Source organism: Eleutherodactylus coqui, chromosome 8 (genome assembly GCF_035609145.1).
Source record: "Eleutherodactylus coqui strain aEleCoq1 chromosome 8, aEleCoq1.hap1, whole genome shotgun sequence".
NCBI lineage: Eukaryota > Metazoa > Chordata > Amphibia > Anura > Eleutherodactylidae > Eleutherodactylus > Eleutherodactylus coqui.
This window is the reverse complement of record NC_089844.1, coordinates 54,172,562-54,188,248: the sequence shown is the minus strand read 5'-3', so window position 1 is coordinate 54,188,248 and position 15,687 is coordinate 54,172,562. Positions and strand designations below refer to the sequence as shown.

Sequence of the window (15,687 nt, the reverse complement as noted above, 5' to 3'; positions counted from 1 at the left end):
ATACTTCTAACACCCACACTGGTGTATGCTCAAGGCACATGCTGAAAGGAAATATAGGGATTCTCAATGACTCCCTAATGATCAACTGCCATGGAAATTTCTGCTTTCTTTTAGTTGCTTTTAGATGTTGTTGTTTGATCACTGCAGTAAACAAACATACACAAAAATGACACATGTAATCACCAGATACTTAGAAATATGTAGAAAACTGTTCCCGTGTGGTTAGTATTCCCATAATTAATGTAGGACATATCGGAAGCTACGCAGGGCAGTGCTTTACCAAAGGAATGGAAAAGATACAATAGGTGATCAGAATAAATGTGGACTTTGATGAGAAAATTTGGGTAGAAGACCTTTATTAACGATGCTGAGACCTTTGATCACCAGTCCCTCCGAGAGACAGAAAAAGGGAGGAGGACAGGAAACATTTCAAAAATGTAATTAGCCTGTAAACTTTATTTTATTTGCTGTATTTCTGAAAAACTAATTTTGTATTTTATGCAGCAGTTCAATGCAATAACAAAGTCAATTAATGACTAGAGATGAGCGAGTATACTCGCTAAGGCACATTACTCGAGCGAGTAGTACCTTAGCCGAGTATCTTCCCGCTCGTCTCTAAAGATTCGGGGGCCGGCGCCGGTGACAGGTGAGTTGCGGTGGGGAGCGGGGGGGGGGGGGGGGAGAGGGAGAGAGAGATCTCTCCTCCGTTCCTCCCCGCTCTCCCCCGCCGGCCCCCGAATCTTTAGAGACAAGCGAGGAGATACTCGGCTAAGGCACTACTCGCTCGAGTAATGTGCCTTAGCGAGTATACTCGCTCATCTCTATTAATGACCTAATGTTATAGCTAACTTGTACCAGAAAGATCATGGAAATTCTGTTCAACAGGTCAACATAATGTAAGCTAATATATACATTGCATATGTGTGAAATGTAATATTGTATATTATATGTACAGAGTGGCTCAAAAAAAGTATATATGCTTCAATAGTGCTTACCTGTGCCCCTTTTTTTAAAATCCGAGTTGTATTATGTGGTATTATGTTGTGTCTAAAGATGCAGGTAGTCACAAGATTGCTTAAGACACCATGTGGGCATTTGGAGAGTCAAGTAAAATGGAGGCACGCTTGACTTTTGGGCGACTCAAGAGCATTTTGAAGTGGTATTGGAGAATGTGTTCAACCCCAATGGTGATGTGAGTTTGGAACAAAACCACCGGCACATCTGATAATCACTCGCATTCATGATAAACTATGGCACTGTGTGTGATGTGCACAAGCTATGATCTGGGAGGTGATGTGCAGCAACAAGTCCTATGTCCTCGTATACGGTGTTGGAATAGTTTACACGCTCAGCACAAAAGTCCATCAAACAATGTGCATGTGAGCCAGAAGTTAGCCGATCAAACATAGAATGCATTCAGAAGTGGGCTGTGGAAATTGTGGGAAATGCCTACTCAACTCAGGCTTGAAAATTAAAAACCAAAACTTTATTCTTCCTAGGCTGCCTGCAGACGTCCGGGTCGGATCCCGCTGTGAGAATTCTGGCAGCGGGATGCGGTCCCGTGCTCCTGCAGAGGCCTGCGGTTTACCCGCTCATGGCGTCTCCTCTCTGCGCTGTGTGCCAGCTGCCACCCAGCCAACACATGCGCAGAGAGGAGCCAGTTCATCACTACTGACATTTTTGTGCAGGCCTGTGCAAGACCCGCACAGAAATAGAACATGCCGCGATTTGTTTTTTACGTGTGATTTCACGCGGACAAATCGCGGGCGTCTACCTAGGATTGCATTTTCTACTGCAATCTTATGGCAGCGGCTACGGGTGGAAATTCTGCTGGAAATCCTGCCACAGAATTTCCGCCCATGTGCAGGGGGCCTTAGTATATGTTTTAAAAATGATTTGCATTGCAACCACAGCACAAAAGGCTATGTTAACACGTTTGTGGCGCTGCGCCCTTAGTCGTACCAGAGAGCTGAAAACATCACACCATGTTTAAAAGGGAACAATGTGTCTAAGGATGATTTCACATCCGCATCAGAACCTCCAGCAGGAGTCCAAAAGCCGACCAACTGGGCAGAAAGTGGGCAGACCTCATTATAGTCAATAAGGTCTATCCAGCGCTGTTCGGTTCTGGAGCAGGAAAGCAGAATCCCCAGCGCAGATGTGAAACCACCCTAACTGATTAATATGATATGCTTCATGCCCATCCAATAATGTGTATTTCAAAGGTTGAGTGGTCAAAATAAACAAAAAAATGTCAATTCTCAAAAAACATATATATACATAAAGACACAGATTTGACACAAATGTAACAACAGAAGTATAGTCGATCTCGGCTGTGACTAGTGGGACTAATGTGTACGGTACATACTTATGAAGAGATCACATGCCACTGAAACAAAGTATAAGACCAGTGTCACATGTAATGATGTATACATAATATTAAAGAGGTAATGCAGTATATCGCTGGAATAATCCCCATAGGTATAATGTGCAGGTCTTGTTCTCAACCTGTTTCCTGTGACAAGAATACACATCAGTGTATATAGCTTGGAATGAAAACAAAAGAGTGATCGGGAAGGGAGGCACAAGCCGTATCTTTGGCAACCAAGTGTATACAGCAGACTCAGCAAACTCTTAAGTACTGCAGCGTATAATGGCCATTACAGAATGTGTGAAGCTTCTAGCGCTGCAGTAAAACACAGGTTGCCTTTGGCAAAGAAAAACCTTTTCTGGATGTTTAATCTGTGATGTTCCATGATGGATTGGAAAACCCTCCGCTCACACTCAGAGTAGTTCAAATTATCCTGTGGGCCTCTGCAGACAGGCAATTTCGCTTGTGCAAAAAGCAGAGGAAAGAAGCCATTGCATTCAATGGGTTCCCTCACATTCTGTGTTTTTGCGCTCAGTTTTCATGTGCGTGAAAATATACGCAACATGCTCTATTTTTGTGCATCCAAAGCACCATAAGGCCTCATGTCCACCGCTAAAATAAAATTTAAATTCCGGAGCGTTTCACCCGCAGCGTGATCCGCGCCCCATAGGGATGCATTGGGAACCAGCAGGTAATTAAATACCTGCGGATGTCATTTCCCCTGAGGCGCGGATTGCGTCTGCGGGAAAACACCTGCAGCATGCTCCATTTTAGTGCGAGTCTCCCACGGGGATGGCTCCCGCAGGCTTCTATTGAAGCCTATGGAAGCCGTCCGGATCAGCGGCACACCCGCACCTGAATTTCTGCTCTCCAGCGCAAGAGTGCGGGAGATCAGGAGTTAAAAACAAAAAAGGAGTGCACGGCACATGCGCGCGGCATACTGCCGGCGTGCAGAGCACATCCGCCGGGCCGAAGAAAGAAGATCCGACCGCAACAGAGGGAAGATCCGCAGCGTCCGGACAGGTAAGTAAATCTTCTTTTTAGGCCTCATGTCCGCGGGAAAGGAGGGACGCATCGCGGGATTCTGCATGAAGAAGCCACGGCGGGCCTGATTTTTCCCGTGGACATGAGGCCTTAGTAGTCTATATGGGTGCGCATCCTATCTACACAAAATCGTAAACTGTACTGCGTGATTTTGTGATGGTAATTCGATAACACACGGCACTAATTAGGCTGCACAGCCAGATCAATGACAGTGTGGGTATGGCCTGCACTCATGTAAAGAGGCCCGGGAGCGTAGAAAAGTACAGTAGAGTGCGCAGGTTTGCACATGATAGCACTCCCTTTGCAGCGCATATATGTCACACTATTGCAAGCATGCCTACGCTCCTCTGCTGGAGCCCCTTATAATTACTATGCAACATTTGATGGAAGAACAAAAAAAAACAAAAAACTCTTGTTTATGCTCAACTACACTCCGTAGCGGCGAGCATAGTTGTGCATACGGCCGTCTGAAACCGTCCCTATGCAGTACATTATACGTTCATAATATATGGACAGAAAATCCGCCCATGTGAATGTACAATTACAGTAATGGGCAATGCTGTTGGCATCACTACTCAACAAGGACACTGCTACTAATGACTGAAATGTTCTTTAGATTCACACTGCAGTTTTTTTCTCAAACCAATGATCGTCTGTGGTTTAAGTTTAATTCATACCAGGTTAATGTTTCTCAGAATACGTTGACAAATTTAATTTTTCATTTTTTCTTTTAGGAGACTGGCAGCCGCACTTGGAGTGAGTAGAAAAACTGAGTACATTTTATTTGTATTTTTGGTACTTTTTTATTTGCATTGTTATTAACATCTCTCCTGGTTTCCTATCTGGTAGTATGCAATATGCAGGGCTGATGAGTTCCTGCAGGTCTGTCAACTACAAGCTGCTTTTTAAAAAATAAGTTTTGTTCAGTTAGTAATACAGCAAAGAAAGAAAATATGACCCCCAAGAGAAGCTGGATAAAGTGTTAGAACATTTTCCCACTAAAAGGGCTGTATCATGTTGGCATCTGCTGTTTATATGACTTATTAGGGTAAATGAACATCATAGAGGCGGGTCCTCTCTCAGAACCCCCCTCTATGTTCCAGAATGGCGAGTTGTTCACTAAGAGCATTCCCATTCTGGGGGACCTTTTGCTATCCTGCTATTACAGGACAGGCATTCATATGAAGAGCCGGCCTGTGATACTACACGTCCTCTGCTTCCCCCAGCAAAATGAGCTGGTAGCTGGGGATGCTGAGAGTGGGAGATTAGCTGATCAGCTGATTGCTTCAATGGGTTTGTACATCTTAGCGCATTCATACCCTACCTGCAGGACATTGACCCAGTGTGCTGTTACGGAAAAGTAATGCCCCTGGCCATGCTTGCTGAACCACTTGTCCATGGTTAGGTGCACCTTGCTCGTGGCAGCGCCCTTCAATGCCAGGGACACGTTATCACTCACATTGCGGGTGCAGGGTAGGGAAGGCTTCATAGGCAAAGAAATGGCGGCTGAGCATCTGCTACTGTGGATTGGAATGGAGCATCACACTGCGGAAACTGTCTGTGTCTAGTAGCTTTAAGTGCAGTATTTCCATTGCAAGCAGCTGTGCAATGCTTGTGTACAGGCTCTGTGCTCATGGATGGTTGGGGTGATATTTCTTTTTACGTTCCCATAGCTGGGTGATAGAGGGCTGACCTGGGACACGTTGGAATATTGGGTAGATGTCAATGTCAGTGAAGGTGGTGATGATGATGATTGCTCAACTTCTGCTCTGTTTCCCACTCCTGGCTAAAGTCTGCATACCGGCATGCTACTGCCCTTACACAAAACTGCCCCTCTGTGCTAAGAGGCTAAAGCATGAACAGCAGGGGAAATGGAGGAAGAGATAGCTACAGCAGTAAAACAGGGAACAGGGAGGCTGACTCTTTGCCCTCTGGCCAAGGTGGGGTCTCAAAGGCAGCAGGTGGTGGGAGTTCATGTGACTGTTCATACACGTTGTTTACATTCTTGCTGCATTTAAATGCTTATTGCAGAGTTTACAGATGAGCACTCTTCTGTCATCTAGTGCAGTTTAAAAGAATGCCCATTTCACAAGTCCTGTGAGCAGACCTAGCTGTCCACAAGAGTACCTGGGGGTGGTGGCACTGGGGGTGGTGGCACTGCCCTTTTGTTTTTCTGTAATACTCTACTCGCTGCCTTGACAGGGTGCTGCCCCCAATGTCTGCCTCTTCCTTCTGCCCCTGTGAGCTGTTATGATGACTTGCCTTGCCACTGAATGTTAGATCGAGAACTTCATTCTCTTCCACTTCTTCTTCGTCCTTCTACTCCTCCTGAGTGGACTCTATATCACAGTGACCACTAGGAGCCAGAACCTCAATTTCCACATCTCCCTGAGTACACATTGCCTATGCAGGGCTGACCGCATGAACTGACTCACCAGTAGCATCCCCTTCAGGGGGGAAAATTGTTGGGCAAAAGTGCATTAAAGGGGTTGTCCCGCGCCGAAACGGGGTTTTTTTTTTTCAACCCCCCTTCCCCCCCCCGTTCGGCGCGAGACAACCCCGATGCAGGGACTTAAAAAAAAAACAGCACAGCGCTTACCTGAATCCCCGCGCTCCGGTGACTTCTATACTTACCGGTTGAAGATGGCCGCCAGGATCTTCTTCCTCCGTGGACCGCAGCTCTTCTGTGCGGTCCATTGCCGATTCCAGCCTCCTGATTGGCTGGAATCGGCACGTGACGGGGCGGAGCTACACGGAGCCCCATTGAGAAGAGAAGAAGACCCGGACTGCGCAAGCGCGTCTAATTTGGCCATTAGACGGCGAAAATTAGAAGGCAACCATGGAGACGAGGACGCCAGCAACGGAGCAGGTAAGTGAAAAACTTTTTATAACTTCTGCATGGCTCATAATTAATGCACAATGTACATTACAAAGTGCATTATTATGGCCATACAGAAGTGTATAGACCCACTTGCTGCCGCAGGACAACCACTTTAAATGTCTTGGTCTTCTCCCTCTGGTTGTTTGGACTGCCTGGTTGACATCCATGGTACTGAATGAGGGGACTACTTTGGAGGGTATGGGAATTTGTCAGACTAGCTGTGTAAGGTCTACAAATAATCCGCAGTGGTCGGACTGACGACTTTGAACAACATCTGAGGCCACAAACTGAGAACTGCAATATTCCCAACTCCAAAGTGTATTTTGTCTGTCTGCTTTGCTGCTATATACAATGACAGCAGCAGAAATATACCCTCTCCCAATGTACAGACCATGTTTCGCATGGGCATATAAATGTGATGCAGCAACTTTCTCTGTTCCCTACAATGCAACCCCATTTAAGTTCTCTGCTGGTATACAAGCTTTCACAGCCAGCAGCAATATATCCACTGTAGAATATCTAGCCCTATTAACGACAGACCATGTGTTATATAGGCATATAAATGTGATGCAGCTTCTGTATCCTGTGCACAGCTGTAAAATGTCTGCTGGTTATACTGCAGGCATTCAATGAAACTGATGCTCATAAGCAAGATGGAGTACACATTTGGTGACATCAGCAAGGCGCTTTGGCTGCTGATTGGCTGCATGCTGACCCCTGCAGCAGACATTATGAGAAATTCAATTTTCCCACGAATCTCGCCAAATCGGTTTCGACTAACAAGATTAGATTTTGCGAAAATCAGGACGATTTTATCATCTGACCAATGAAGATGAGTGGAACTAGTTAGTACGGCCCATTGATTAGCTCCTATTGATGCAAAGTGAACAGTAGGAAAAAATAGAATAGGCTACCTGCAAGTTGATGACAAGTAGAAGGATTGAAAAGTTGATTTCCAAAGTGACTTAAAGCCAACAAATTGCAACTTTCCACAAAACGGAATTTTCTGTGCTGTGATTTTGGACGCTTTGGAATATAGTGTAGTGAATGTTTTGTTGGTATTTGTGTGATTCTGGCTATAATATGTTACTAATAATATAGTAGGCATCATGAAAAGTATGTAACCACTCTTGTCTCCATTTCTTCAGTAAATAGTGTGTCAAACTGGAAATTAGTCATGCTCAGATTGCCATATTTTCCTCATAAGATGGGTGGTAAAAATTCCAGGAACTCAATTCACTACCAAAGCATTCTTCATATCTAGTGTCTGCTAGCTTTATTGTGTCAGCAATTGTATACAACACTTCACACTTTGAAAGCGCACATACTCATGAACAAAACCCTAGCTGTCTGGCCTCTTCCTAAACATTTGACTTTGCCCTTATTAACAGGCCTAGTGTCTCAACATTATACTTCTCACTGCCTTTTTCCCCATTGCAGCTTTCTAAAATGTTACCCTCTAGTGGCCTCTTTAATAACTGCACTCCCACAATGGAAATTACCTCTGCCATTCATTTCCCCCATAGAGCATTGACCTAAAACAGCCTGCCTGCATGGCATTAAAAATAAATTCTGGCAAGAGGAGGGAGGATTTGTGGCACTGATCATCTGTAGTGGCAGGCTGCAGAGGGGAGATCATAATTGGCACACAGTAAAGTGGTTGCTGTCCATCGGAGGTATCTTCACCACTCTTTAATGAACGTTATGGTCAATTAACGATGTTGTTCCCACAGGGTTGTTTCAGGTTCATATGTTAACTTCCTCCTTTTCCTTCTCTTATGCAAATTTATATTTAGTAAGTTGGTTAATTAATAACAAGGCTGACGTGGACCTTATCTTTCCAGCGTCGCACAGCGTATTTTTTCTTAATTTGACGTAGAAGGGAACATTTTGGGATGTGGGAAGGGTACAGTATATATCAATCCTAGCACATCTACAATACCCTAGTCATAGGAAATAAAGAATGGGTCCCATATAGAGATGAGCGAGCATAGTCGCTAAGGGCAATTACTCGATCGAGCATTGCCCTTAGCGAGTACCTGCCCGCTCAGGAGCAAAGATTCGGCTGCCGGCGGTGGGTGGGGAGCTGCGGGGGAGAGCGCGGAGGAACGGAGGGGAGATCTCTCTCTCCTCCCCTGCTCCCCCCCTGCTCACTGCTGCAACTCACCTGTCTCCCGCGCCGGCAGCCGAACCTTTGCTCCCAAGCGGGGAGATACTCGCTAAGGACAATGCTCGATCGAGCAATTGTCCTTAGCGAGTATGCTCACTCAACTCTAGTCCCATGTGAAAAACATCATAGGACAGTGGTGCCCCTGTAGAAACATGGGCAGATCCTGTCACAATTATCTGGGTATGTGGCTAGATTAGACAAAGGTATACTGTTAAAATGGGGTATTCTAAGCAGGGTTGTGGATTTAGACAGACTCTGTCTCTATTTTCCCACACTTTGCCTCTGGCTCTGACTCTCTCATAAATGGCTCATGTATGCTAATTAGAGATGAGCGAACACCAAAATGTTCGGGTGTTCGTTATTCGGAACGAACTTCCCGTGATGCTCGAGGGTTCGTTTCGAACAACGAACCCCATTGAAGTCAATGGGCGACCAGAACATTTTTGTATTTCGCCGATGCTCGCTAAGGTTTTCATGTGTGAAAATCTGGGCAATTCAGGAAAGTGATGGGAATGACACAGTGACGGATAGGGCAGGCGAGGGGCTACATGTTGGGCTGCATCTCAAGTTCACAGGTCCCACTATTAAGCCACAATAGCGGCAAGAGTGGGCCCCCCCCCCCAACAACTTTTACTTCTGAAAAGCCCTCATTAGCATGGCATACCTTTGCTAAGCACCACACTACCTCCAACAAAGCACAATCACTGCCTGCATGACACTCCACTGACACTTCTCCTGTGTTACATGCTGCCCAACCGCACCCCCTCCCCCCCACAGCGCACACCAAACTGTCCCTGCGCAGCCTTCAGCTGCCCTCATGCCACACCACCCTCATGTCTATTTAGAAGTGCGTCTGCCACGACGAGGGACCGCAGGCACACACTGCACAGGGTTGGCACGGCTAGGTAGCGACCCTCTTTAATAGGGGCGGGGCGATAGCCCACAATGCTGTACAGAAGCAATGAGAAATATAATCCTGTGCCACCGCCATCAGGAGCTGCACACGTGGGCATAGCAATGGGGAACCTATGTGCCACACACTATTCATTCTGTCAAGGTGTCTGCATGCCCCAGTCAGACTGGTTATATGCACCTTAACAGTAACCGCGTTGGTGGTAATGTGGTGGTGACTGCGGACCTAGTACCACGGTTGTATTTTGTTGGTTTTCGGAATGTGGCCAGGATTAAGTGGGCCGTGGCGGGGGGATGGTGGGGGGGCTCTCTTGTAGTGTCGGTAAAGGTGAAATTCTTGGACTGCCACCAGACGAACCAATGCAAAGGCATTTGCCAACAATGTTTTCCCTGTTGGAGGAGGAGGGGGATGTTTTTGAGGCACTACGTGTCCTCTCCACGTGTCCGTGGTTATATGCACCTTAACAGTAACCGCGTTGGTGGTAATGTGGTGGTGACTGCGGACCTAGTACCACGGTTGTATTTTGTTGGTTTTCGGAATGTGGCCAGGATTAAGTGGGCCGTGGCGGGGGGATGGTGGGGGGGCTCTCTTGTAGTGTCGGTAAAGGTGAAATTCTTGGACTGCCACCAGACGAACCAATGCAAAGGCATTTGCCAACAATGTTTTCCCTGTTGGAGGAGGAGGGGGATGTTTTTGAGGCACTACGTGTCCTCTCCACGTGTCCGTTCCATGTAAGCAATAGTAGCACTCAAGACAGGCCCCAGTAACAATTCTGAAGCAGCAGTATAGCGGGAGCGCAGTCTTCGTTCCATGTAAGCAATAGTAGCACTCAAGACAGGCCCCAGTAACAATTCTGAAGCAGCAGTATAGCGGGAGCGCAGTCTTCGTTCCATGTAAGCAATAGTAGCACTCAAGACAGGCTCCAGTAACAATTCTGAAGCAGCAGTATAGCGGGAGCGCAGTCTTCGTTCCATTTCAGTAGCCTTAGTATAGCCAAGGCACAAGTGACATTTATGTAGCTAAAGTGTAGGCCAACCCCACACACCTTTCTGTACCATGAGTGCAGGCGAAGAACATAGAAATTACTATGATTACACTGTAGGTGAGGGCCCCAAAAAATTGGTGTACCAACAGTACTAATGTACCTCAGTAAAAATTGGCCATGCCCAACCAAGATGGCAGGTGAATCGCTTTGGTTAATGTGGCTTAAGTGGTAACTAGGCCTGGAGGCAGCCCAGTGTAACGAAAAATTGGTTCAAGTTAAAGTTCCAACGCTTTTAAGCTAATTGAAACTTATAAAAATTGTTCTGAAAAATTATTTGAGTGAGCCTTGTGGCCCTAAGAAAAATTGCCCGTTCAGCGTGATTACGTGAGGTTTCAGGAGGAGGAGCAGGAGGAGGAGGAGGAGGAATATTAGACACAGATTGATGAAGCAGAAATGTCCCCGTTTTGGATGGTGAGAGAGAACGTAGCTTCCATCCGCGGGTGCAGCCTACGTATTGCTTACGTATCGCTGCTGTCCGCTGGTGGAGAACAGAAGTCTGGGGAAATCCAGCCTTTGTTCATCTTGATGAGTGTTAGCCTGTCGGCACTGTCGGTTGACAAGCGGCTACACTTATCTGTGATGATTCCCCCAGCCGCACTAAACACCCTTTCCGACAAGACGCTAGCCGCAGGACAAGCAAGCACCTCAAGGGCATACAGGGCTAGTTCAGGCCACGTGTCCAGCTTCGACACCCAGTAGTTGTAGGGGGCAGAGGCGTCACCAAGGATGGTCGTGCGATCCGCTACGTACTCCCTCACCATCCTTTTACAGTGCTCCCGCCGACTCAGCCGTGACTGGGGAGCGGTGACACAGTCTTGGTGGGGAGCCATAAAGCTGGCCAGGCCCTTAAAGACTGTTGCACTGCCTGGGATGTACATGCTGCTCGATCTACGCACATCCCCTTCTACCTTGCCCTCGGTACTGCGCCTTCTGCCACTAGCGCTGTCGGCTGGGAATTTTACCATCAGCTTGTCCGCAAGGGTCCTGTGGTATAGCAACACTCTCGAACCCCTTTCCTCTTCGGGAATCAGAGTGGGCAGGTTCTCCTTATACCGTGGATCGAGCAGTGTGTACACCCAGTAATCCGTCGTGGCCAGAATGCGTGCAACGCGAGGGTCACGAGAAAGGCATCCTAACATGAAGTCAGCCATGTGTGCCAGGGTACCTGTACGCAACACATGGCTGTCTTCACTAGGAAGATCACTATCAGGATCCTCCTCCTCCTCCTCCTCCTCCTCCTCCTCAGGCCATACACGCTGAAAGGATGACAGGCAATCAGCCGGTGTACCGTCAGCAGCGGGCCAAGCTGTCTCTTCCCCCTCCTCCTCATCCTCCTCATGCTCCTCCTCCTCCTCCTGTACGCGCTGAGAAATAGACAGGAGGGTGCCCTGACTATCCAGCGGCATACTGTCTTCCCCCGCCCCCGTTTCCGAGCGCAAAGCAGCTGCCTTTATGGTTTGCAGGGAATTTCTCAAGATGCATAGCAGAGGAATGGTGACGCTAATGATTGTAGCATCGCCGCTCACCACCTGGGTAGACTCCTCAAAATTACCAAGGACATGGCAGATGTCTGCCAACCAGGCCCACTCTTCTGAAAGGAATTGAGGAGGCTGACTCCCACTGCGCCGCCCATGTTGGAGTTGGTATTCGACTATAGCTCTACGTTGTTCATAGAGCCTGGCCAACATGTGGAGCGTAGAGTTCCACCGTGTGGGCACGTCGCACAGCAGTCGGTGCACTGGCAGCTTAAAGTGATGTTGCAGGGTGCGCAGGGTGGCAGCGTCCGTGTGGGACTTGCGGAAATGTGCACAGAGCCGGCGCGCCTTTACGAGCAGGTCTGACAAGCGTGGGTAGCTTTTCAGAAAGCGCTGAACCACCAAATTAAAGACGTGGGCCAGGCATGGCACGTGCGTGAGGCTGCCGAGCTGCAGAGCCGCCACCAGGTTACGGCCGTTGTCACACACGACCATGCCCGGTTGGAGGCTCAGCGGCGCAAGCCAGCGGTCGGTCTGCTGTGTCAGACCCTGCATCAGTTCGTGGGCCGTGTGCCTCTTATCGCCTAAGCTGAGTAGTTTCAGCACGGCCTGCTGACGCTTGCCCACCGCTGTGCTGCCACACCGCGCGACACCGACTGCTGGCGACATGCTGCTGCTAACACATCTTGATTGTGAGACAGAGGAGGAGGAGGAGGAGGAGGAGGGTGCTTTAGTGGAGGAAGCATACACCTCCGCAGATACCAGCACCGAGCTGGGGCCCGCAATTCTGGGGGTGGGTAGGACGTGAGCGGTCCCAGGCTCTGACTCTGTCCCAGCCTCCACTAAATTCACCCAATGTGCCGTCAGGGAGATGTAGTGGCCCTGCCCGCCTGTGCTTGTCCACGTGTCCGTAGTTAAGTGGACCGTGGCAGTAACCGCGTTGGTGAGGGCGCGCACAATGTTGCGGGAGACGTGGTCGTGCAGGGCTGGGACGGCACATCGGGAAAAGTAGTGGCGACTGGGAACTGAGTAGCGCGGGGCCGCCGCCTCCATGATACTTTTGAAGGACTCCGTTTCCACAACCCTATACGGCAGCATCTCAAGGCTGATGAATTTTGCTATGCGGACGGTTAACGTTTGAGCGTGCGGGTGCGTGGCGGCGTACTTGCGCTTGCGCTCGAACACTTGCGCAAGCGACGGCTGAACGGTGCGCTGAACTACACTGCTGGATGGGGCCGAGGACAGCGGAGATGAGGGTGTGGGTGCAGGCCATGAGGCGGTAGTGCCTGTGTCCTGAGAGGGGGGTTGCATCTCAGTGGCAGGTTGGGGCACAGGGGGAGAGGCAGGGGTGCAAACCGGAGGCGGTGAACGGCCTTTGTCCCACCTTGCGGGGTGCTTGGCCATCATATGTCTGCGCATGCTGGTGGTGGTGAGGCTGTTGGTGTTGGCTCCCCGGCTGAGCTTTGCGCGACAAAGGTTGCACACCACTGTTCGTCGGTCGTCAGGCGTCTCTGTGAAAAACTGCCAGACCTTAGAGCACCTCGGCCTCCGCAGGGTGGCATGGCGCGAGGGGGCGCTTTGGGAAACACTTGGTGGATTATTCGGTCTGGCCCTGCCTCTACCCCTGGCCACTGCACTGCCTCTTGCAACCTGCCCTGCTGATGCCCTTGACTCCCCCTCTGAAGACCTGTCCTCCTGAGTAAGCGTTGCACACCAGGTGGGGTCAGTCACCTCATCGTCCTGCTGCTCTTCCTCCGAATCCTCTGTGCGCTGCTCCCTGGGACTTACTGCCCTTACTACTACCTCACTGCAAGACAACTGTGTCTGATCGTCATCGTCCTCCTCACCCACAGAAAGTTGTTGAGACAGTTGGCGGAAGTCCCCAGCCTCTTCCCCCGGACCCCGGGAACTTTCGAATGGTTGGGCATCAGTGACGATAAACTCCTCTGGTGGGAGAGGAACCGCTGCTGCCCAATCTAAGCAGGGGCCCGAGAACAGTTCCTGGGAGTGCTCCCGCTCCTGAGCAGGTGTTATTGTAGTGGAGTGAGGAGGCTGGGAGGAAGGAGGAGCAGCAGACAGAGGATTCGGATTGGCAGCAGTGGACGGCGCAGAACTGCGGGTAGACGATAGGTTGCTCGAAGCACTTTCTGCCATCCAGGACAGGACCTGCTCACACTGCTCATTTTCTAATAACCGTCTCCCGCGTGGACCCATTAATTGGGCGATGAATGTGGGGACGCCAGAAACGTGCCTCTCTCCTAATCGCGCAGCAGTCGGCTGCGACACACCTGGATCAGGAGCTCGGCCTGTGCCCACACCCTGACTTGGCCCTCCGCGTCCTCGGCCGCGTCCACGTCCTCTAGGCCTACCCCTACCCCTCAGCATGCTGTATTACCAGTGATTTGATTTCACAGGCAGGAAATAAATTGGCGCAAGACTGCAGGCCAAATATAATTTTTGCCCTTTTTGGAAAACGAAAGGCCCCACTGCCTCTAGTGAATGAATTATCTAAGTTTAATAACTGTGCTGTGTCCCTGCTTATGTGTCACAGAACGTGAGGGTAGCAGAGTTATTATAACTCTGGCAGAGCAGGTATTTTTTTTCCCAATTAAGGAAAGCAAATGGCGAAGCCAGCAGTAAAGCGTAGCTGGGTGCGTATGATTTAGCACTGTTCTTCACGCAGCTCACACGTCTCCACCGCCCGTAAGGACGGACAGAGGCTGGACAAATAGATTTGTTTTCAGTTTTTTCCCACCAAAAGGCAGCACTGCGTATATTCTATGAACATGAGAAGTTTAATAACTGTGCTGTGTCCCTGCTTATGTGTCACAGAACGTGAGGGTAGCAGAGTTATTATAACTCTGGCAGAGCAGGTATTTTTTTTCCCAATTAAGGAAAGCAAATGGCGAAGCCAGCAGTAAAGCGTAGCTGGGTGCGTATGATTTAGCACTGTTCTTCACGCAGCTCACACGTCTCCACCGCCCGTAAGGACGGACAGAGGCTGGACAAATAGATTTGTTTTCAGTTTTTTCCCACCAAAAGGCAGCACTGCGTATATTCTATGAACATGAGAAGTTTAATAACTGTGCTGTGTCCCTGCTTATGTGTCACAGAACGTGAGGGTAGCAGAGTTATTATAACTCTGGCAGAGCAGGTATTTTTTTTCCCAATTAAGGAAAGCAAATGGCGAAGCCAGCAGTAAAGCGTAGCTGGGTGCGTATGATTTAGCAATGTTTTTCACGCAGCTCACACATGTCCACCGCCCTTAGGACGGACAGAGGCTGGACAAATAGATTTGTTTTCAGTTTTTTCCCACCAAAAGGCAGCACTGCGTATATTCTATGAATAATAACTGTGTTGTGGCCCTGCCTATACAATTCTTTCCCTGCAGTATCAATGGAGGGTGGAATGCTCTGCAGAGGCGATTTTGAGAAGCCCAAAAAAAATGCAGCACAGCTAACAGCAGCCTGGACAGTACTGCACACGGATAAATATGGCCCTAGAAAGGACCGTTTAGGTTCTTGAAGGCTACACTCAGTCCTAACACTCTCCCTGCCTATGCAGCACTTCTGTCCCTAATGCCAGGTGCAACGGTCTGCAGAGGCGATTTTGAGAAAAAAAAAAATCCCACTGCTAACAGCAGCCAACACACAGCTATCAGTGGCCCTAATAAGGACCTTTGGGGGGTCTTGAAGCCTACACTAACTACCAATTCTTTCCCTACAGCAGCTCCGGTATCAACAGCACTGTCACTCATCTAACTCACACCGCATCTGAGGCGAGCCGCG

General features: G+C 48.9%; 1 protein-coding gene across 1 annotated transcript in view; it reads left to right on the top strand.

Annotated features, from left to right (window-relative positions):
• Positions 1 to 15,687, top strand: part of LOC136577475 (uncharacterized) — a 229,887-nt gene that overhangs the window by 9,428 nt on the left and 204,772 nt on the right. The window contains exon 2 of the mRNA XM_066577376.1: positions 4,150 to 4,171. Coding sequence (XP_066433473.1) covers positions 4,150 to 4,171 — 22 coding nt within the window. The remainder of the gene's footprint in view (positions 1 to 4,149; positions 4,172 to 15,687) is intronic.